Source organism: Apteryx mantelli, chromosome 16, assembly GCF_036417845.1.
Source record: "Apteryx mantelli isolate bAptMan1 chromosome 16, bAptMan1.hap1, whole genome shotgun sequence".
NCBI lineage: Eukaryota > Metazoa > Chordata > Aves > Apterygiformes > Apterygidae > Apteryx > Apteryx mantelli.
In genome coordinates, this window is record NC_089993.1 from 12,894,748 (window position 1) to 12,916,117 (window position 21,370).

General features: G+C 42.0%; 2 protein-coding genes across 2 annotated transcripts; one reads left to right on the forward strand and one right to left on the reverse strand.

Moving 5' to 3' along the window:
- Positions 1-1,076: 1,076 nt before the first annotated feature.
- ANKS4B (ankyrin repeat and sterile alpha motif domain containing 4B) lies at positions 1,077-6,321 on the forward strand. The gene is made up of 2 exons (XM_013950887.2): positions 1,077-1,282; positions 4,909-6,321. The coding sequence occupies exons 1-2, from the start codon at positions 1,119-1,121 to the stop codon at positions 5,975-5,977; spliced, it is 1,233 nt and encodes a 410-aa protein (XP_013806341.1). The 5' UTR covers positions 1,077-1,118; the 3' UTR covers positions 5,978-6,321.
- Positions 6,322-9,134: 2,813 nt separating this feature from the next.
- CRYM (crystallin mu) lies at positions 9,135-21,230 on the reverse strand. Its single transcript, XM_067306478.1, has 8 exons — positions 21,035-21,230; positions 20,593-20,743; positions 19,416-19,478; positions 16,284-16,385; positions 15,574-15,757; positions 13,093-13,214; positions 12,148-12,232; positions 9,135-11,486 (listed from the first exon to the last, which is right to left on the reverse strand). The coding sequence occupies exons 1-8, from the start codon at positions 21,205-21,207 to the stop codon at positions 11,422-11,424; spliced, it is 945 nt and encodes a 314-aa protein (XP_067162579.1). The 5' UTR covers positions 21,208-21,230; the 3' UTR covers positions 9,135-11,421.
- Positions 21,231-21,370: the final 140 nt, after the last annotated feature.

Genomic DNA, 21,370 nt, shown 5'->3' on the forward strand with positions numbered 1-21,370 from the left:
TGTGAGCAGAATCACAGAGAGCCTCCAGCATTTTATTAGGTTATCTATAATCTCTTACTGATTTCTCCTCTACTATTCTTTTAAAACTACCATTTTACTTAGCTTTCGCTTAGTTGTTCTTCTGAATCTCAAAATCAGCATTATGGTCTAATTCTATAAGCCTTTCCTTAGAGAGGTAGCCCTTAATGATGCAAGCCATTCCAGTGAATCAACGGGAACAACTTCTAAAGCCAGAGGCAGGTAGGTGGCAAGGGTCCTGTTCCACGGCGAGGAGCGCAGGGCAAGGCAGGGCCATAGGCGCAGGCCCTTCGGGTTTCTGCTTCTTGAATTCCCCGTGCTACCTTGCAAAAATCGTTCACATTTTTTCACCTGCATCTAAAACGGAGATAACAATACCTGTGAGATGAATTAGTATTTGTCGAGTGTTTTAAGATCTTCTAACGAAAGGGAATTTGAGGTAAAAGGACCACACATTAGACTGGTTTTGCCTGCTGGGACTGGTGGACCCACTGACCGGTTTAGCCGAACACCACCCCAGCCCTGCCAGGGCTGTTTTCCACCCACACGTTGATCCGTGTATGCAAAACAGCTCCAGGGATGTGGCCAGTTCGCAGGGCTTTTTTTGCAGGCTGCTTTTTAGATGCAGTAACCCAATAAATGACAGGTTACAAAGGACATCACCGGTAAAGGTAACTGCTTACACAGTATTTTGTCCTATCAAAAATCAGGGATACTTTATTACCGAGGGTGAAATCTGGTCTTATTGACATCAGTGGCAATCTCCCTTTCAAGTCAGCTGTCCCAGAACAGTTAGGCAAGAGCAGCTAAGACACCAAGAAGATGAACGAATCCCTTCTACGTTTGAATAGTCAAATGCTGCAGTGAGCGGGCAATGCAGTCACCTTTCAGGAAATGAAAGCGTTAAACATCCCGCTGCCTTCTTACTGATGCAGCCTTCCGGATGAGTCGCCTCCTAGGGTGAACTTCGCCTCCTCATTTCCATCCTGAAGGTGACATCTCAACTTGTCATTATTGATTAACTATCCCTGTAATGGAAGGGTGGCTGTACGGTCTGGCTGCGGTTCAGAGCTGCTTTGGGAAACCAGAAGTTACTGAAAATGTCCACCAGGTATCACAAAGCAGCAGCTGATGGCAATTTGGAGCTGCTGAAAGAAGCCACTAGAAAAGACCTCAATACTTCAGACGAGGATGGGATGACGCCCACCCTCCTGGCAGCGTACCATGGGTATCTGGAAGCTCTGGAAGTCACATGTCGGAGGGGGTAAGTGAATCAGGCTCCGTTTCTTAGAGCTTGTGGCACAAAGCTATAAATAGTGGTAGTGATCCTAATGCTGCCAAGATGTCAGCCCCCAAAGGCTGAAAGTCCTGGTAATTTCTTTCTATGGGCTGTCAAAAGTTGTTTCTCTTCAGTCACACTGATTTGGGCCATGAACCTGCAAAGAGACCTGTGTATGCCGGTCAGCGCAGCCACCTCTACAGCCGTGGGACCCTGTCACGGACACGGAGTCCGCAGGGAGCAGCGGTAGCAACAGGGCTCTGGGATCCTGCCTTGATGGAGGTCAAAGAAAACCTACTGTTTGTCTTCTCTAGAGGTTGACTTATGTCCTTTGAGGATCATATACCTTTGAAACAGGCTCTGTAGAGAAACAGCTTGTTTGAAACATTTTGAGCAAAAAATCTCTATCATTTGCTTCCAAAGGGCAGTCAATACCTGTGAAGATCTAATGCTTTTCTGAGGCAAGTCACAGCTGATAGTTTTGAGATGGCAATACCGAAAATTGTTGTTTCTCTGCTCTTTATAATATTAGCAACTACCATCATGCTAAAAAGTTCATGATACTGTTTCAGGAGCTCAGGTAGGATCCTTGCAAACTGAAAAAAGAAAAAACAATAAAGGAAGGTTTTCTACAGGTGTATTTGCTAGTAGTAATATTTCTGATTGGAATCATTTAAATATACTGCATGCTTAAAATATATTATTGAAAAGGTCACTAGCTCCCCGTATCATCCTCTGTACTCTCTCTGCTTGAAGCCTACCTTTTAAGCTGCGGGTCTACAAAAAGATCTAATAGAAGAGAAGCTTTTCATGTGCAGAGATAGAGTAAAAAAAAAGTTTTTTCCTGGGCTGAGACGAAGATTAAATTGACCTGTATTTTCACTTGTAATAGCTGAAAGAAGACTGGAGGAAAAAGTTGAATAGCTATTTGGATGTATTTCAGTTTTCTTTTCTTAAAAATAGAATTGAAAATATCGACTACAGATAGGCTTGTCATAGATTTGCTTTATAGCTCATCGAGCTCAGGTGTGGTTGTAATAACACAATAAAAAAGACCTTTGGACTGTATGATTATTGCTGTGTCCCCAAAAGCAGCAAAAAATACACTGACAGATTTTCAACTTGTATAATCAATACAGCTCCAAGGAAATATCTAGAGTCAATACAGGTTTGTCTGTGAACACACACAAGACAGAACTTCTAGCTAAGGAAACAATAACAAGAAAATCTTTTTCAGAATTTGAGTGCAAAATACATATTCTACCATATATGTTGATAGAAGTCACAGTAGATGACAAAAAGATCAGAATTTCTATATATGTGTTAGTCAGCGTATTTCTGACTGTTTTTCTTGGTATAGGACAACTTTGGGATAGTATTGCCCTCAAAATCTTCAAACATATGCATTCACCTCTATTTTAATCCAAGATTCCTTGACCCAATCCATAGACTGAAGAAGTCAGAGGTATCGCTGTAGTCTTACTAGTCCCTGCTTGGCCTCTGGCAAGAAGCTGAATTGTGGAAGATTTTCCCTATTCTACAGGCCAGCAATGTTTTCTTGTGAGAAAGTATTTTAATTATTTTTAACAAACTCTTCCTCTCCTTGAAGCAAAGGTGGTTTCAGGGCTTTCCTGACAAAGGCACTCAGATACAGAATGGTTTTCTTTGGAGTGGTTGCAGATATTAGGACTCTGAAGCCTGCAACACACTCGGCCTCTGGAAAATGTGGTAATATTAACAACAACTCCCTTTCATCTTCAAACAATTTGTCTTCCCAGGCATTAAGAGATATTCTCTCTGCCTGCTGTGCAGGTACACGGCCAGTGGCAAGACCAAGCAGCAGACAGCAAGCAGCAGATCTACTCACTTTTGTGTGAGCCCCCTTCTTCATGCTTGGGAAAGGAGAGAAAAGAGGAGTATGAGAACCCAAAGTAGATGTTGGACTTTACCCAAAGTCCCACTGCGTAGGGAATCAACTCTCCAGCTTGTGAATTGTTTGAGAGCCAAAGGCTAGAAGGCTCCACAGGGAAAAGAAACCGCAAACGGCTATGAAGGGACCTGGGGGGATGGATGACCCAGCACTTCCAGGCACTTCTGAGCCAGATGCAGGACAGTGCAGCCTATTTGCTAACGTGGGAATTAAGGAATCTGGCTTCCAGGGCATGCTCTACCATGGTCAGGCAGCTCTCTAGGGTAGAGCCAGAAAGCAGAAGTATGTACACGTTTTCCACATGTCTAAGTCAAAAACTTTGATCCTCAGCTGCCACGTCCTTGCAGCAATGCCTGCGCTCTGGCAGCCTGGCGCACTCAGACCTGCTGCTGTTTCTGCATGGGAGCAGCTCTGTGTCTGGGTCCGCAGGGACCACAGTCTCCCTCTTGCCTCCTGCTGTGGCATTTTAGTCTGAAGGATGATCTCACATTTACCCCTCCTCAAATATATCAGTGCTTTTCTCCCCATGATGTGCAAAGCCAGAAATCGATACCTAAAGGAAATTCTGTGACAAGACCCACGGAACAAATCCCCCAAGACACTTAAATGTTTAAAACTCCCAAGAGAGGAAATTCTCTTTGTAAATTTGACCTCTGAAGTTATTAAAGATTCTGGAATACTGTGACTGCCTGGGTTATCGGGCACAGAAGACTCACGTGCTGTTCTGAACCATTGCTAATATTGATCCTCCCAAATATGACTGAAAAGATTTAAACCAATTCTAATCTGCAGGCAGCAGTTCAGTGTGAAATGAATGCAGGAGTTAAAAAGAAAGCAACACTTTTCACTGGCTTTAAATTCAGTTGAAAAGATGTGGCATTTTGTTTTCAAATGAGCTTCTGCTTTCCAAACCCCATGAGCAAAAGCAGTTTAAGGAGAACAAAAGAGCTGAAAGAAAACAATGGCTTCTATCTGAGCTTAATCTAACAGCAACGGAGACAAATGGGTTGTCAGGACTTGACTCGTAATCATCTACCTATTACCTACCAAAAAGGTTACTGATGTGGGTAAATATGTATCACCGTGATCAATGAAGAATCCTCCTAACATTGTCCCTGCATGTGACATGCAAAGGGAAAAATTCTCCAGTAGCTTTTAAATACTCTGGCCAAAAGCCATTGAAACAATTTTGCCATTAACTCCAATGAGTTTAAGTCAAATTCTGAGCCTGCTTTCAGCAAAGTTGGTGGTAGGGCAGTCAGAGCTGCAACCACTTGTCCTTGCCTGCACACGGGGTGGTTGCTGGCTACCGGTCTATCGCAGGAGGCAGGTGGGACCCACAGGGAGCCAGCGAAGCCGTACCTGCAGCACCCCGGCAGGCCCGGGGCTGACACAGAGGAGCCACCCCAGCTCCATCATGGGGATCTGCAGTCACACTCAGCCCCAAAGAGCTTGCTTAATTCAGAGAGGGCTGGGACTGAGCACTGATGCCACACAGGCAGCCAAACTCCGTCCTGGGGTAAGTAGGTGCAGCACCAGTCTAGAGAATGGAGCTAAGTCGGGTCGTTTTCATTGGGGCTGTACTCAAGCAAAGCTGAGTTAACCTTTTAGTAACTGTTTGATCCCAGTGCGGTGTTGTGTTGGATATGTCCAGCTCACTCTATGCTATTTTCCTTCTCAGAGGTGATCCTGACAAATGTGACATCTGGGGCAACACTCCTCTCCACCACGCTGCTTGCAACGGTCACATTCATTGTGTTTCTTTTTTGATCAAGTTTGGTGCCAATATATTTGCTCTGGACAACGACCTCCGCACCCCTCTGGAGGCAGCTGCCAGCAGAGATCGAAATGAATGTGTCAGCATCCTAGACAAAGCCGCCACTGAACAGAACATGCTGAATCCAAAGAAAGTCTCCAAACTCAAAGCACAGGCCCAGAGGAATGCAGAGAAACAAATCAAGGAATGTGAGAAGCGCCAAGAGAAACACCAGCATGAAATGAACCAGAATTATATGAAAGAAAAGCTTGGCTCAGTAAATTCTTCTAGAGGGACACACTCCAGAGGAAAGGTGTCTAGTCTCTTTGCTTCAAATACAACAAGTTCTTTCTCCAAAAATCTGAAAGATACCTTCAGATTGAAGGCAAAAAAGACAGCGGATAATGCAGGAAATCAGGAAACACAAAGCAATGGCCAAGAGGATAGAAGAACAACTGTGATGCATTTATTTGATGAAAAAGAGGAGGATGAATTACTGAATGACCTTAGAGAGGTAAACTTTTCTGACAATGACAGTCAGCTCTCTATTTTCAAGCGACCAGGTCTTGGCAAGATTGTATTTGGAAGAAATTTGGCTGCAGATATAAATCCAGAAGGCATATCTTCAGGGAAAGAGAGTATAAGCTTCAAAATGTCCAGCGAGCTCTTTCAGCATGAAAATGCTGAGAATGGCAAGGAAGATGATGCTGGAAATGAAGCTAATATTCCTTGGAATGAGGAGGAACTTGTCTGGGATGAAGAGGAAGGGGAGAACACCCCCCTGGAGGTATTTCTGGCATCACAGATGTTGGATGAGTTTCTTCCAGTCTTTATGAGGGAAAAAATTGATTTAGATGCCCTGATGCTATGTTCTGATGAAGATCTACAGAGCATTCAAATGGAGCTGGGGCCAAGAAAGAAAGTCCTGAATGCTGTGGATAGAAGAAAACAGGCACTCAAGAACCCCGGAAAAACTACAGATACTCACTTATAAATAAACATATCTGTTGCTGTACCCTGCACACTGATTCATTATCTTTTGCTCTTTTACAATAACATGCAGTTCTTCTCAGATGTCTGCTAAAGCAAAAGGCAAAGAGATTACCAGTTCCTTTAGCACACACAGCAAGGCCAAAATGCTTGTCTGGATAGATGACTGCAGTGCACAGGACATAAATGCAAGCATATTCTACCAAAAGAAAGAATTTGAAAATAGAAAAACAAACAAAAAAAAACCCTCTAGATTTAAAACTTTCTCTCTCTGAACTGTCTTATGGGGATTGGATGTCTTTTGGTCCAAATAATTTCAAATATTAGTGAAGGCCAGGCACATTGCATTCCTTACAGAATCACAGAATCACAGAATCACTGAGGTTGGAAGGGACCTCTGGAGATCATCTAGTCCAACCCCCCTGCTCAAGCAGGGTCACCTAGAGCATATTGCACAGGATTGCATCCAGGCGCATTTTGAATATCTCCAGAGAAGGAGACTCCACCACCTCTCGGGGCAACCTGTTCCAGTGCTCTGTCACCCTCACAGTGAAAAAGTTTTTCCTCATGTTAAGATGGAAGTGTCTGTGTTTCAGTTTGTGCCCATTGCCTCGCGTCCTGTCGCTCGGCACCACTGAAAAGAGTCTGGCCCCATCCTCTCGACACCCTCCCTTCAGATACTTGTACACATTGATAAGATCTCCTCTCAGCCTTCTCTTCTCCAGGCTAAACAGGAAGTAGCTGCCTTGGCCTGCTCCCTGGGGAAGCCAGGACCATCTGACACGAATTAATCACTCACACTGAGGCACGTGAATCTAACCATGTTTTTGTAGCAGCCACGCTCTGACCAAGAGCTCAGATTTTAGAGGCACAATTACTTATTAACAGGACTTAAATCTTTAAAGCCTTTTTTTTGAAAAATCTCTTTCTACAGCCCTGCTCCATTAGTCAGCTGTGATTTTCTTCCTTAGGAGTGTACTGCATTGATGGAGGCTAACCCTAGTTAGTTATCCATTTTTCATGCTTCCTTTTTTCCAAGTCCTCTTTTTTTTTTACTTTGATCTGTTTATTATAACTGCTTTTTCTTGGCTGGACTTTATACTGTATTCTTTTCTCCTTGGACTCCTGTACCTCAGCATGTTGACATTTTCTTCTGCTCAGCAGACATATCGATTCCTGCGCTTAGCACAGTAGTTAAGCCAGAGAGCATCCCCCCAGCCCCTGTTATTAACCTGCTGGGATGTTTTGTGTTCAGTGAAGACACTCCCAACCCTTCAACAAGGCAGGCAGGAAATGGTGAATCTTGCATGCTTGAAAGCATGTGACAAGTGGATTTTGCAGGGTCAAATCCTGTCATTCTTGCTCACACAACTGCTTTAAACATGCAGTGCAGTTTGCTTGACTGGGCCTATAATCATCATTCCCCAGCCTGATTTACCTACCAAGCCATATTGCCATTTATTTTGCAAGGTAAAGTGATTTAGAATTGGCACTCTCCCCGCACTGCTGGTTCTTCACCTGCCTAAACAGATGCCTGTGACTCATCCAGATTTGGACTAGCTGTCACCACACTCTCAACACTGCCAGGAGGGTTGGACCCATTAAACAACTGCCCTTAGCACAGACCAGCTTCAGTAGTTCCATCACTTTACCATTTTGGCAGAGAATTCAGCAGAAACACGAATCCAGGCTTTGAAGTATGCTGTGTGCTCAAACACCATCCACCCCACTGCTGGGCGAGAGCACAAGCCAACATTAGTTCTTGGCAAACATGGAATAAGCCATGCTCTGCAGGTGTGGGCCATGAAAGGGCTACAGCCTGGGGGCTGTGACATCTGTGTTACTGCCTGGGAAGCCAGGTTTGGCCCACAGCTTCCCTCAGCCTCACCAGCAGAGCTTCCCAGGAAGGCCAGATGCCTCCTGCTCATCCTGGCAAGTGCAGGAGTCGCAAGCCCATGCTCCGGGGCTCCCCCCTCTTCCCCTTCCCACAGCTGCAGTGCCCAGGTTCTGCCACCCCAAAAACAAGAGCTGAGACTAGGGCTATACTGCGCTGAAGACTTAACTCTAGCACACGTTAGCGAACATAATGTGTTTCTCCAGGTCAAACTTGAATCAACCAGACTAGACCCATTTGTCCAGAGAGATGCTTTCAAAACTTGAGAGCCTGTTGCCACCAGAAGCCAAGGGGAAGCAGACATGAAGGCACCTGGAGAAATAACACTTTGCAGGGAGACAGGGCACTGCATATATCCAAATTCCAGTGAAAAGCTGGCTCTTTACATATCTATCTGTAAATCTGCCTGACTGCTGCTACCTCTGACTATCAGAGATAGTGGCAGAGACTGTCTGCACATAAAAGGATTTATTCAGTTGTCACAAAAAATCTAGGGGGTTTTGGTATGTCCTTAGGTATCTGCAGCAACTTTATGGAGTGAGCAGATGTGGTACAAGACCTACAGGAGTTCCTTGTTCTCCTGGAGGTGCAGCTAGAGACCAAATAGGAAGCCCCAGGGCATCTAACATGGCACTTTTAGGCAATATATCTACTCTTCTAAAATTAAATAAATAAATGGGGGAAAAGATGCAATACTGCTAGTCCTTTTCTTGGTGGGTGGTCTTGAAAATTGGCTCTTAGTATAAAGCAGCCATCTGGAACAATTTTGGAAAAAAAAAAAATTTTAGTTTAACTCACACACTTTGCTGTTTTCCAAAGTGTTCCCACCAACTCTATTGTTCCGTTTATAATTTTAAGTCTTTAAATTTGAGAGTCCTAAATCTGACTCATTAGTAACATTTGTATAGTGCCTTCCAGCTGGATGGACTTTATGATTGCACTTGTGATACATATAGTCCAGTTCAAACACAAATCATAAATCCATGGGATCCCACATGATCACAGCCATAGACATCAAGAGGGAACACACAGCATGGACAACAATTACAAAACCCAGCATCACTGTGGAGCAGAGAGAGAAGTCACTGCAACTGCTTGGGTACTTTATTGACAAACTGAAAATGAAACATCCTTCTTCCTCATCTTAAGAGGGGAAAAAAAAAAAACCAAACAAAAATAAAAAACACAACACCACACACACACACCACACCAGAAAAAGCTACCACCACCACCCCCCCCCAAAACAGATGAACAATGGACAACAAAATGAAAGCCAAAGAAAAGCAATGGTATCTATTTAATTTTAATACACATACAAGTTACACCTGTTTTTTTTCCCCTTGAAGACTATCTTTAATTTGTAAGAGAAGGAATCATAGAGCTAAGGCTATAATTTCCAAAGAAATGTAAAGACAACACCCAAGCAACTCCCATTGTAACTGAATCCAGACCTTTTTATGAATTCAAGCTATTCAGAGGCAAAATGCTGAAGCCAGGCTCCTAGAACCTCCTGTTGCCAAGGAAGGCCAGGAACATGGTGGGTTTTCAGAACCAGGTCTTTGGACTGGCTCTATCTACTTTCCAAAGCGCATAGTCTGTGGCAGAGTACATGTGAAAAAAATGTATGCATCTTCTTCAAAACACTATGCCTTATCATGAATTGCAAACCTTGTTTCACACAGGCACAAAACTGGGATTATACTGTCATAAACAGTAAGTGAAAGTTTCTGTACAGCTCTTTAATTATGGAGCATCTATACCTGCTACATTCATCTCGTGTTAGTGGAGTTCCCTCTCACTGAAGTGACAGGATAGGTCAAACACACATTACTGAACATTTCACAAACAACATGAGGAAAAAAAAAAGCATGTTAAAAAAATTGAAAAGTAATTTTGTTACAATTAAAAAAAAATGCAAAAGCTAATAGGACAACCTCTGTTCTTGATATTAAGAAGACCAATGGAGTTGCTCACAATTTTTACCCACATAACGCATCCTTTGGCTCTATTCACTCATGGGTCTGGTACCCTTCTATGCTAAAACTGTGCAAATTACAAACTCTGCCACTCACGACCCTCTTCCAACTAGTTTACACCAGGCTTATAATTTGGAGTATTATTTATGTCACACCAGCACTGTACTCATTAACCTCTTCTGTACTTACTTATGCACCATCAAGGGTTTTAAGACTACCTGCTTCTAAACCTTCTTCCTGTTTTTCTGCTGTACTCTACTGGCATCATTATAAAATGACCATGTCATGTAATCCTTTTACAAAATGAAAAAATACTTAACAGCCTACATGAAACAATATGCAAGTATAAATAAAATTTCATAAGGCACAGCTCTAGCCTGAGACAGGAATTCATTCAAGGGCAATAGCTATTTTTCAGCAGATGCTCAATCTTTTGTAAAGCAGGTGTATAACAACACACAAATGGAACTTTTCCTTATGCAGGACATCACTCGGTTCTCACGGAGAATCCTGCCCCAGCACCACCCACCAGGATAGAAATATAATTGCCGCTTGATGCATGGTACCACCAAGCTGAACATATTTGCCTGTACACTTGAAGTTTACGCCCCTGTAATCAGTCAGCATAGGTCCAACCTTAAAGAAACTTTGAAAGGAACTTACAAACACCATAGATTAATACCAAAAGCTCCCTACAGGACATAGGTAAAAGTTTAAACAGAACACAGTTTTAGTATTCACACTTTGGGTGACTACTTAAAACAAGAAAATGGCAACACTCCACCCAGGAACATGCTAAGGAAGGCACTGAATACAGTTCCCTCCCAGTTAACACACACATAGTATTAGCACCGATTTTTTGCACTCTTAAGCCTTCCTGACCCAGGTGCTTTATGAAAACAGAAATCTATATAAGTAACGATGTCTCCATACAGTCAAAAGTCCCTCTCAAGAGCACACTCTCAAATGAAAACTACAGGGTCTAAGGGCAGAGCAAGAGGAATGTGGGGGTGGAAGTAAGGTCAATGACTTCCAGACCTGAGGCTGAGGGGTCTCCAGGAGCCCAGGGTGGGCTGTGTTCCCAGGACAGACTGCAGACTAAAAATCACTGTCTGTGTAACACTGAACCACAGTTTCATTTAAAGTACTATCACAGGTAACAACATCATGTCAAGCTCAGACTCCAGTCTCCAAACTGATGTATTTTACTCCAGCATGAATTACCTCTCTACAAGATCTACCACTGTTTTCTGCTATGTAGGTAGTTAGTGAAGAAATGTGTTCATTCCAGAATGGTAACAAAATACATACAGTACTTGTTAGTATTACTGCAAACATCTAACACTTGCCATTACATTAAAAAATACATTTATTAGTAATACTGCATATATCTAATACTTGCCATTAGAAAACAGTAGAAATACTCTATTGCTGAAGTTTTAGATTTCATTTTGAAAGTTCTAGAAAGGCTACATTCAGATAGGATTGCTACCTTTATTGTTAAAAAAAATCCAAGGAAACTAAGTGCAAACCATTTTCTTGGTATTTTATGGCCTTGTTGGCATTGTAGACTTCTCTTTAGTTACCAGCTGACCATGAATCATAAACGAATTTCGCTGCTACTGTATCTTCAACTGCCATCCCTGGAATAGAAGTAAAGTCACCTTCAAACAGTTCCTCAGGTGTATGAAATTTAGACTCAGAACAGAACGATTCAGGGAATTATCTAACTAGACAGGAACCTTTGAACATAACACTGTAGGTGTTTTGGAGGTGAAAGTTTAGAGCCATGATATACCTGTCAGGGGTCCTATATGAAGTTAATGTTGCAGTATGAACCTAACTTTCAGTGTTCACATCGTGACTTGGCCCTTTTAGACACGTCATTTAGCTCAGAGCATGGTAAGCCATCATTGTTCCTGCTCCTTCCCCCCCGCCACACTGGCTCCAACACCACTGTGCACTGTCACACTGTCTTTAGGTCAGACAGACTTCATAACAGCAGCACTTTCATGTTGGAGCCGCGTTTATAAAATACAATACTGCAGTCGTGTTGACTAATTGTGAAATGGAAAACATACTTTTCCTATTGTTTGTTGGCTTTCCTATCATTTTTCATTACATCATTCCTACTAGACTGAGAAATAAACAGGGAAAATGCAAATCACATTCTAGTTTCTTCTGGAGAGTGCATTGCCACAGCAGTTTTGAAGATGATCAGCAGCTTTCCCACGCACAGGGGACCTATTAAATAACAAGGCATTGTTTTCTGTCAGACTTGCATGCAGAAGGGGCTGTTCTTACCCAGCGATTTAAACACTGTTGTTTTCTCAGCCAGGGCTGGTTTTGTACCCTTCAGTACCTCTCCCAGTTCAGCAAAAATCTCTGCCTGTGAACAAGTACATATTGATACAGAAACAAAACATCGATCCATACATAAAGAGATCCATACATAAAGAAACATACATAAAGTCCCTCAGGGGAAAAAAAAAGTTGAAAAGAAAGAACTTTTCCAGTTCTTTTATTGCTTAACGGATCCCATGGTGGAAGAGATAAGCATTCAGACAAATAATATAGAAACTGGACAGAAATCACAGAGGAGTGGAATAGTTTTCAGAAAAAAAAAAACAACAAACAAAAAGACAGCTGACAGATTTTCCCCAGTAAAAAAGCTTTTAAAAATTTGATAGTCTGTTAACTTACCCAACAAAATAAACAGTTACACACACTTTACAGAATTTGGACCTCTTATGTTAAACCCCAAAAATCCCTATTTATTCTGCACAGACATTAAAAAAAAAAATTCTCTGCCATCATATTTTTTCAGATCACCGTCTGCTTGACCACTATCCTCCATTCTCTAGAGGCTTGGTACATGTCAATCACATTGACAGGTTTTAAAAGATTTGGGGGGGAAAAAAAACCCCACAAACAAAACTACAGAACATTCAGGAAAACATAGATCTTTCAAAAGATTATTTTGCTATTGTAAACAAAGGCCAAAGCTGAAAACATGCTAGTGTGATGCGCTGTTATGCAATAGCTGAAACAGAAATTTCAAGATTCTAACATGAATATATAGAAGTCCCAGTGTAAAAACTGTTTATCTTTCAGCCTACGTATGGAAAGTCTTAACATCTACATTTGATGCTCTAAGAAGTTTCAGTGCAGCACACCATCAATAACAGCTCATTTCAGACACAAGCCAATCACCATAAAGAGAAGGGCCATCATTTAAAAAAGTCTTACCCCTGATAATATAACATCTCCTGATTCAGTAAGAGCAGCCTCTCTGGAATCCACAAAGAGAACACAATTCTTCATCAGTTCATCATCCAGTTCTCTCCAGTCTGGTCTGCTTGCTCCAACAGCTAAGACAATAAAATTGATGAATTTGGGAGGAATGTTTAAACAAATTCAAAACATGTTTTGCCCAAAAGACATGTGAAGCAACAATGGAGATTACTGGGGAACTATAACATACAAACAATCTGATATGAGCACAGGAGACATGTTCATTGATAAGGAAAAAACCCACCAAGCAGGAAGTGCCTGAACGATTGGGAAAAATCCTGGATTTCTCTGAACTTGGCCTCAGCTGTTACGCTGAGGTATACATGCCCTGTTTCTGTAATGTGCTAAGCCCTTCAATTTCTACTAATGTCAATGAAGGATGACACTGGGTCCAGCCCTCCAGAAGGGTTACAGCTTATCACAGTATATAGTATCCTTGACCTTTAGTCAATCAGATCCTGATCCCACTGAAGGTCTTATACTCAAGATAAGCAAAACAGAACAACTGGAATCAACGGGTCTTTCTGCATTTCAACTTGCTAAAGAACTAAACTGCAATTCTTCGAGGAGTCAGTCTCACAGAAGGGAAATTCTTTGCTGGCACTGTTTCCACCTCTTTGGACAACTAGTCAAACTGTTCCCTCCAAATAATGTTGACAGGACAGCAACAGAGAAGGGGAGGTAGCTCTGCACCACCCTTCATCATCTCATATCTATAAGAAATGTAAAGGTACATATAACTATATGTAGTTACAAACAAAACAAGCCTTTGTTAGCAGCCTTGAAAATTACACCTTAAAAAAAAAGTGTTTTTTCTGCTTATAGGAGATTCCATTAGAATGGGATTTGATCATCTGGCAAGACAACCCAGGAAGTTAACATTACACAGACTACAACTCTTCTGCAGACAGTAGCCTCAGCTTCTGGGACTGTCAAGTCACCAATTTTCCTCAAAGCCTTCTCCCTTCTCAAAACACACACCACACACAGCTCTAAGATGTTCAGTATTAGATCTGTCATAAGAACATCATTGTCAGCAGACTCTGGGCAACTGAGGCATAAGAAAGTGATCTCCCTCTGTCCATTATCTCTTATATCCTGCCCTTTCATCAGATCATTTCCAAATGCCCTGAATTTTATAGTCCTTTTATTTGATCCAGACTATGTTATGTGTCTACAGAGGAAAAAATATGATTTAAAGGATCCCTCAATTATCCTGAACAAATCAGAACCAAAGTATTTTGCAGCAGAAACCTGCACATCCAGACAGGTGGTTGAATGTTATTAACTAGGATTTTTAAACCCATAGCTTCTACCATTTTCTTGTAACTTTAGAAGCATGCCAAGTGGTGCTAGTTACAGATTTCCACTTCTCTGGAAAAACTGAAAACAAATCAAGAACTAACTTTTTTAATATAGCAAAACCACTATAACTTCTTCTGGGCTAATAAAGAAGTCATACTGTACACAAATGTTTTAAAAAACATCTGACTTATGGAATAGAAATATTCCACGTTGCCCAAATGCCTCCTCAAACAGCAGGAATGCCTCAGTGGAGGAAAAAAAAGACAAAGAAAAGAGAGGGGTCTTTGTGTGAGTGTTGCCTCAGTGACTGTAGACCTTAATTGATTTTGGTTGTACTTCTGGCTTCCATGCCTTGACATAACACAGACAACAATATTCAGTGACAAAGGACTAAATTGAGTCTGAAAAATTGGTAAGATGCTGCTGGAACGTGGGAACTTCCTTTAAATTGTCCCCTTTGACAAGCCGCTTTTGTCTTATTACCAAGCCATTTGGAAAGTGCACAAGGTCATCTGAACCAGGCCCAAAATTGGTAAAATAAACAAATGCCGACATGTCCAAGGACTCTGTACAATAGTGCAGCAACATCATTATCAGGCAGGAAAAAACCTCACCACATTAAACGTCAAATTGTGAGGTTCTTACTTGAGTTAAAAAGGTACAGAAACCAGGTTAAAAAAAAAAAAAAAAAAAAAGTGTGATCCAGCCCCAAAGGAACAAATAAAGGAGCAAAATTGGGTGAAGAGATGACAGCTAGAAAGGAAACAGTAGCATGAACTAGAATCACTTTGGGAATAATGTTTGTATAGGGTTATTTAAATGGAGGACAAGGTGAACATCAAGTGGGCACATGGTGGCAAAGATGAGGCAACACTAGGAGGAAAAAAAAAAAAAAAAAAAGATATCCCATGCTCTAGAAAACATCCAGTGCTGGAGTATGTAGGAGTTCTGGCTCCAGACACTCTGGAGGACAGCACTAGGGAAAGGGGTCCTCACTAAAGGGAAACAGTAAAAATGAAAAAAGGATTTATTCCGAGAAACAGAGTATTGTTCTTCAACAGTTTTTGATGCTAAACAACCTAATTAAAAAAAAAAAAAAAAGTGTCCTTAAGCGACAAGAATGTAGCATACCATTGATATGGGCACCTGGTTTTACCCACTCTCCAAATAAAATCGGTGTTGTTGCCATGGTGACTGTTATAATGACATCAGCCCCCGTAACTGCCTCCTGAGCAGAAGAGCAGACCTGCACTGGACCATTAACTGAACGGGCAAACTTCACCGCATTCTCCTTGGTGCGATTCCATATCCTGACCTTCAAGAAAAAGACCAAACATCACAACCTGGAAAAATTCCCCTCACTGACACAGAACAGACTTTGTTTCAGTTTTCAGCAGATGATTACATCTATCCTAAAAGGTTATTTTCCCTTTAAAGTTCTCATCAAATAAATGACTAAGTTTACCGTGTGGGCAGCTACATTTGAATACTTATTTTGCGATGGCAGGATAACAGCTCCTCGTAGAGCTGTATTTATAAAATGTAAATAAAAAGAAAAGTGTAAAGAAAGCTCATCCACATATGGCATACATAGTAGACTTTTCTTACATAAAGAGAAAGAGACTGAAATGACTGTTTCCAACTTTAAAAAATAAAATTGAGCAGGAAATTCTACAGATGTTCAGAGTATTGGGTTCTCTAGAAATATAATCAAAATATGATTAATAAAATACGATTAATCCCTTAACTGAAACTTTGATTTTAGTATGTTTTTTCTATAATAGTGCTCCTGAAACATAATGGAGAAAAATAAATATATTCTGTTAAGATGTGTCCATTACCTCCTTAAATGTGAACAGCTCTGTGAAGATATCGTAATGGCTATATGCTTGAACACCAGCTCCCAAAATGCACAGCACTTCTGCAGAAGCTGGCATTAACAACTAAAAAATATCAAATATAAGAAGATAACAACATACGTGTAAAGAAAACAGCATATACATATATTACCTTACATACCAAAATACTACAAAAGAAATCAGTATCCTTAATCCTTTTAAAGAAAAAAAAAAATCATTTAAATGCAAAAGCTAGTATCAATTCATGTTAATATAAAACAATATTCAATAATATAACAATCAATTTTGTGCAAAAGCTAGCATCAATAGCACCAAAGTACCCCCAAGCTTGATTTTGGTGTTTAATTGTCCAACTCTTGAAATCCAGACTTTAACATGCAACAGCACGAGCCAAATTCAAAATCTGGGGCCTCGGCACACTCAAATATTAGTACACTGCATTACACCTGTGTGACTAGTGAAGCGTAGAACCTCAGTGTTGATGTTCTGCACTGGCTGAAAATAGGACTCAGCACTGAAAGTCATCAATACCTAAAGTGATAGCTGTGCCCGGCAGACCCAAGATAAACCTTCTTTTGCAATTCACTGAAGCCACAAATCTCAGCGGACGCAGAAATCGGCACTGTAAGAGGCAATCCTTACGCAATCAATGTTAGTAGATCAAACATTGTGTTGATGCAGATAATACTGCAAAAAAAGGGATTTTATTTGGAACCCCTTGAACATCTTAGTATTGCACAGAAAATACACTGCATCACTAGATAGTGGCTTTTACCACAATCACTGGCTTCCTTTGGAAAGATATCATCTTTACTGGCACTCTGCAGCTTACTGTTTCCACCTCAGTTTGTCAAAAGATTCAGAGATTAGTTTTGTCTGCTTTTGAGATAGAACAAAAAGAAGAAGAGAGAGGGGGGGGGAAAAAAAAAAAAAAAAAAAAAAGAGTTATTCGTTCCTAAGCATCAGGGCTAACAAAGGCTGGTTTGTCTGGGGATTTGTGTACTATATTACCAATGTCCTTCCAAGTATGATGGTATCATCTCCCTCCACTGTCCTGTACCTGTCTTTTCATTGGGATGTCCTGAGCTCCTCTCCATTTCCCACAGATCCACTCAACGCTACCTGCAGGGACCGAAGGGTATGTGGTGGCTGGACTGGAGCTATTCAGAGGCAGATCATTCCTTGGCTGCCAGCTAGTCCAAAACCAATCGAGTAAGAGCTAAGCTCTTCCCCTCAGCAAAACACTGACAGGATCCTTCTCTCTTACCTGGCTGTCAACATTCACAAAGCTTTTAGGAACTTAATACATTTGTAGATTTTACTTCTGTCACATTTGATTGAAATAGGTCCACAAATTTAATGTTTATTAATAGGACACAAACGAACACAGTCACCACAACCACATTTCCTTAGGAATTAACAAATCTATCTTGCCTGTTTTCCTATCAGTCCACTTCATCCATGTCCACATTTGAAGTTTAGACAGTAGGGGGCCTGCTCAGCATTTTTTCAGCCTCAGTCAATTTTTCCTCATACATAAAACATTTCCCTAGATATCCTGTATCCCTACATATACTTGCCCTGTATCCCAACATACCATAGCTCTAGATACAACAGATGGTGAAACTCCTGACTAAAAAACTGTGACGCATTTGTACCAGGTACTGTTAAAAATACGGGTGGTTCTGAGGAACAAATTTTAAGATTCAGTCCTATGGTTGCTTTTCATTTTCTGGTTTAGTTCTTGTCTGTGATTCATCAGTACTTGGCAAGGGGGAAGAGAGGGCTGCTGGAGTCCAGCCCCAAGCTATCCTTGTGTCTTGTTTATGCATTTGCTGTGGTCACTCACTTCTGCATAAAAAGCTTTTGAACAGTGTAGGCTCTCAACTCTTATTCTGCTGCAAGAAAATAAAAAAACCAAAACTCATTGATCACATTTTCAGTAGCAAGAACTCTTTTCAACATTCCTTTCAAAGACACTGATGCACTGATTTCAAAGGTTTCCTGCATAAAAGCATTGAATCTTTGAAAAGCAAATGCCATAAAGGGAACAAAATTACAACTAAGAGCTAAACTCAAACACTCCTGAAAATTTCCCAAAACAGCAGATGACAATTAAGGGTCTGATCTTGAAGTCCCTTCACCAGCCAAGCTCCTTTGAAGCCAGCAGAGCCTTGACTGCATAAAAACTGTCAGAATTGGCCACGTATAGAATGGTTGAGATGAATGAAGTCCTATAACCTAAGGGCTTCATGAAGTAGAGAGGTCAACCTTCAGTCTGATGTAGAGCTGATGAGGAAAATAAGAGGGCCAGAGCTGAAAAATACTTTTGTTTTTTGCCCATTCTTTGAGGTGAAGACTAAGACTTTGCTTTGCAATAGATAACAACCTGTTTTCTTCCAACTGTTAGAAGTCCAGCCAAAAATTTGTTTTAAAGAAGAATCTGAAAGCAACAGTTTCCAGCTAAGACTGAAATGATATAAAGCAACCTACAGCAAGATTTACCCCATCTGTTCCTCATGCACTGAAGTTTAGGGCTGTAGTCAGGGCTAATCATTTGGGAACTCTCCAATGACAGCAGAGAAAGAGACAGACAGACATCTCTGAACAAGTCATCCACCCATCTTAAGATGGCCTATATTGCTACCTGGAAATGTGCTTTTTTTTAATCTTTCTCCAATGAATCCCACCTGTCTTAACCAGAGAACAGAAGATGTACATCTAAACAAAACCGAATTTATCACTGCACCTGTATTGCCCAATGCCAAAGAGGAACATGTTAAGACAAAACACAAAAGGGGGGGGGGGGAAATCAGAGGAAGACACCTCAGTAAATTCCCAGAAGAGTTTGCAGAATGAACCACAAAAATATAGCTCAAATTCCTTCTCGCATCACATACAAAAATATTAAAACCAGGCATGACTCAATCAATCAAAGAGAAAAATGCACTTTAAGTTTTCCCTGAAGGTACATATATTATCATAATTGTAATTTAAAGCTATATTTGAAGAAGATTCACATGGACTGAAAGCCGTTTACATCGTTCCCTCTAGCTATTCTATACATAACACCACCTACCAATTCTACCCTGACTTAGGACACAGAAGACATACCTTGGTAGCTATTGCAGAAACTGCAGCTGTTCGTTTTGCTGTAATGACACTGCCATCTAGAACCTTAAAAAAATAAAAAATAAAATAAAAAATAAAAAAAACAGACTGAAGTGAACATTGAAAACATGACTAAACTCCAATCATTTTTACCCAATTTATGAATCATGTGAATTATGTGTTATTAGGAGGCACAGACAAAAATAGGGAAGTCAATAACTGCTATTACAGCAACCACATACTATATAAATCATACATATAAATTGCACAAATTCTCCACTATTTCAGTTCTTTCATGCCCTTCCACCAGCACAAATAGAGTGAAAACTAGTCAAAGCTAACCCTTAACTAACACATAGCTATTCCTGTACTGCGCTTCCCTGACTCTCCAATACAGGGACCAGGTTGGTTTAACTGCAATACACTGCACTCGAATAAGACTAAGGACCAGTGCAAGCTGGCAGTGATTCAGGAGTCCTGCACCATCCTAGTTCACAGTAGAGAGATGACGAGGAACTGTGGAGAGCACAAGCTCCAAGGAATTCCTTTAGTGTGGAATGAGAGTGCCCCACTGTGTATTAATTACCATGTAAAAATGAATTATGTGGCTTAAGAAAGTGACTTTTTTCTGATATAGTTTAGGAATAAAAGCCCAATGTATTTTTCCTTCTCAGCTTCAGCCCTTTGACAGTCATTATTATAAAAGTGTAATGGAAAAGGGTTAATAGTCACAAATTCTAAATAAAATAAAGGAAAATCACCACACCACAAAACAGACCCTAAATACTATTTCCTACAAGGCCAATTGTAAATCTCTTTAGATTTAGACTTAAAGATGATGCAGGATCAGTTCCTTATTCAGCAAGGTTTTTTTCCCCCCTTTCAAATGTAGGGTAAGCTTTTCCTCATTATTTTCTCTCTTCCACTCACCCTCTGAGCCAGCAGTTTGCCTTCAAATCACAACTTGTAGTGAATATCAGAGGAAAGGAAACAGAGTACACTTTAACACACATGAAAGATGTAAGACTTTAGGCCAAATGATAATGTCGCTAAACTTATGCCAACTTAGTAGTTAAACTTATGCCAGTTTACACCAGCTCCAGCTTCTAAAAAACAAATCACAAGGCAGAACAGATAAGGCATCAACAGAGGAAAAGGCAGAAGCGTACAACGGACTCACAGCTTTTAATGTGCCATTTCTTGGCTCAAATAAGAGGACAGTTGCTTGGTGAGAAGGCACAGAAGAATCTTCCTGGTGCTCATAAAAAGTCACCAGTTTGGTTGTCAGCGCATCGTCCGCAGCACTGTAAGCGGGCATGACTCCCAGGAACCTTTAAAGAGGAAAACCTGTAACTTTGGCGTGAAAGACTAAAGCCGCCAGAACGGTTAATACCTAACGGCTCCTGGCAGCTTAATGAGCAACCCCGACCGCCCCCGCGAGCCCTGCCGAGCCTTTAATTTCCTTCTGCCGTTTCTGTCCCGTCTCCCGCGCCCCGGGGAGCCTCCGCCGGGGCTGCGGCCCCCCGCGAGCGGCCAGGACCGGGGCTCCCGGGGGCCGCCGGCCGTTACAGCCGCCTCCCCCCCGCCTGCCCGCGGGCCCCGGCACAAGCGGCCCCGCTCACCCGCCGTGCGGCCGCACCGGCACCACGGTGCGCACGGGCTGCACCACGCCGCCCGCCGCGCCGCCGGAGAAGTTGGCGAGCGCCGCCTCCAGCGCCGGCAGCAGCAGGCTGGCGCGGGGCAGGTGCCGCTCCACCTCCGCGCGGCCGATGAAGGCGGGCGGAGCGGAGGCCATGGCGAGCGGCGGCGCCGTGTGCCGCCCGCCCGCCCCACCCCGGCCCTAAGTACCGGGCGGGACGCCGCCGCCACCGCCCCCGGCCCGGCCCCGCCCCGCCGCGCTCCGACCCGACCCCCGCAGGGCGGCGGCGGCGGCGGCAGGTCCCCCCCTACCTCAGCCT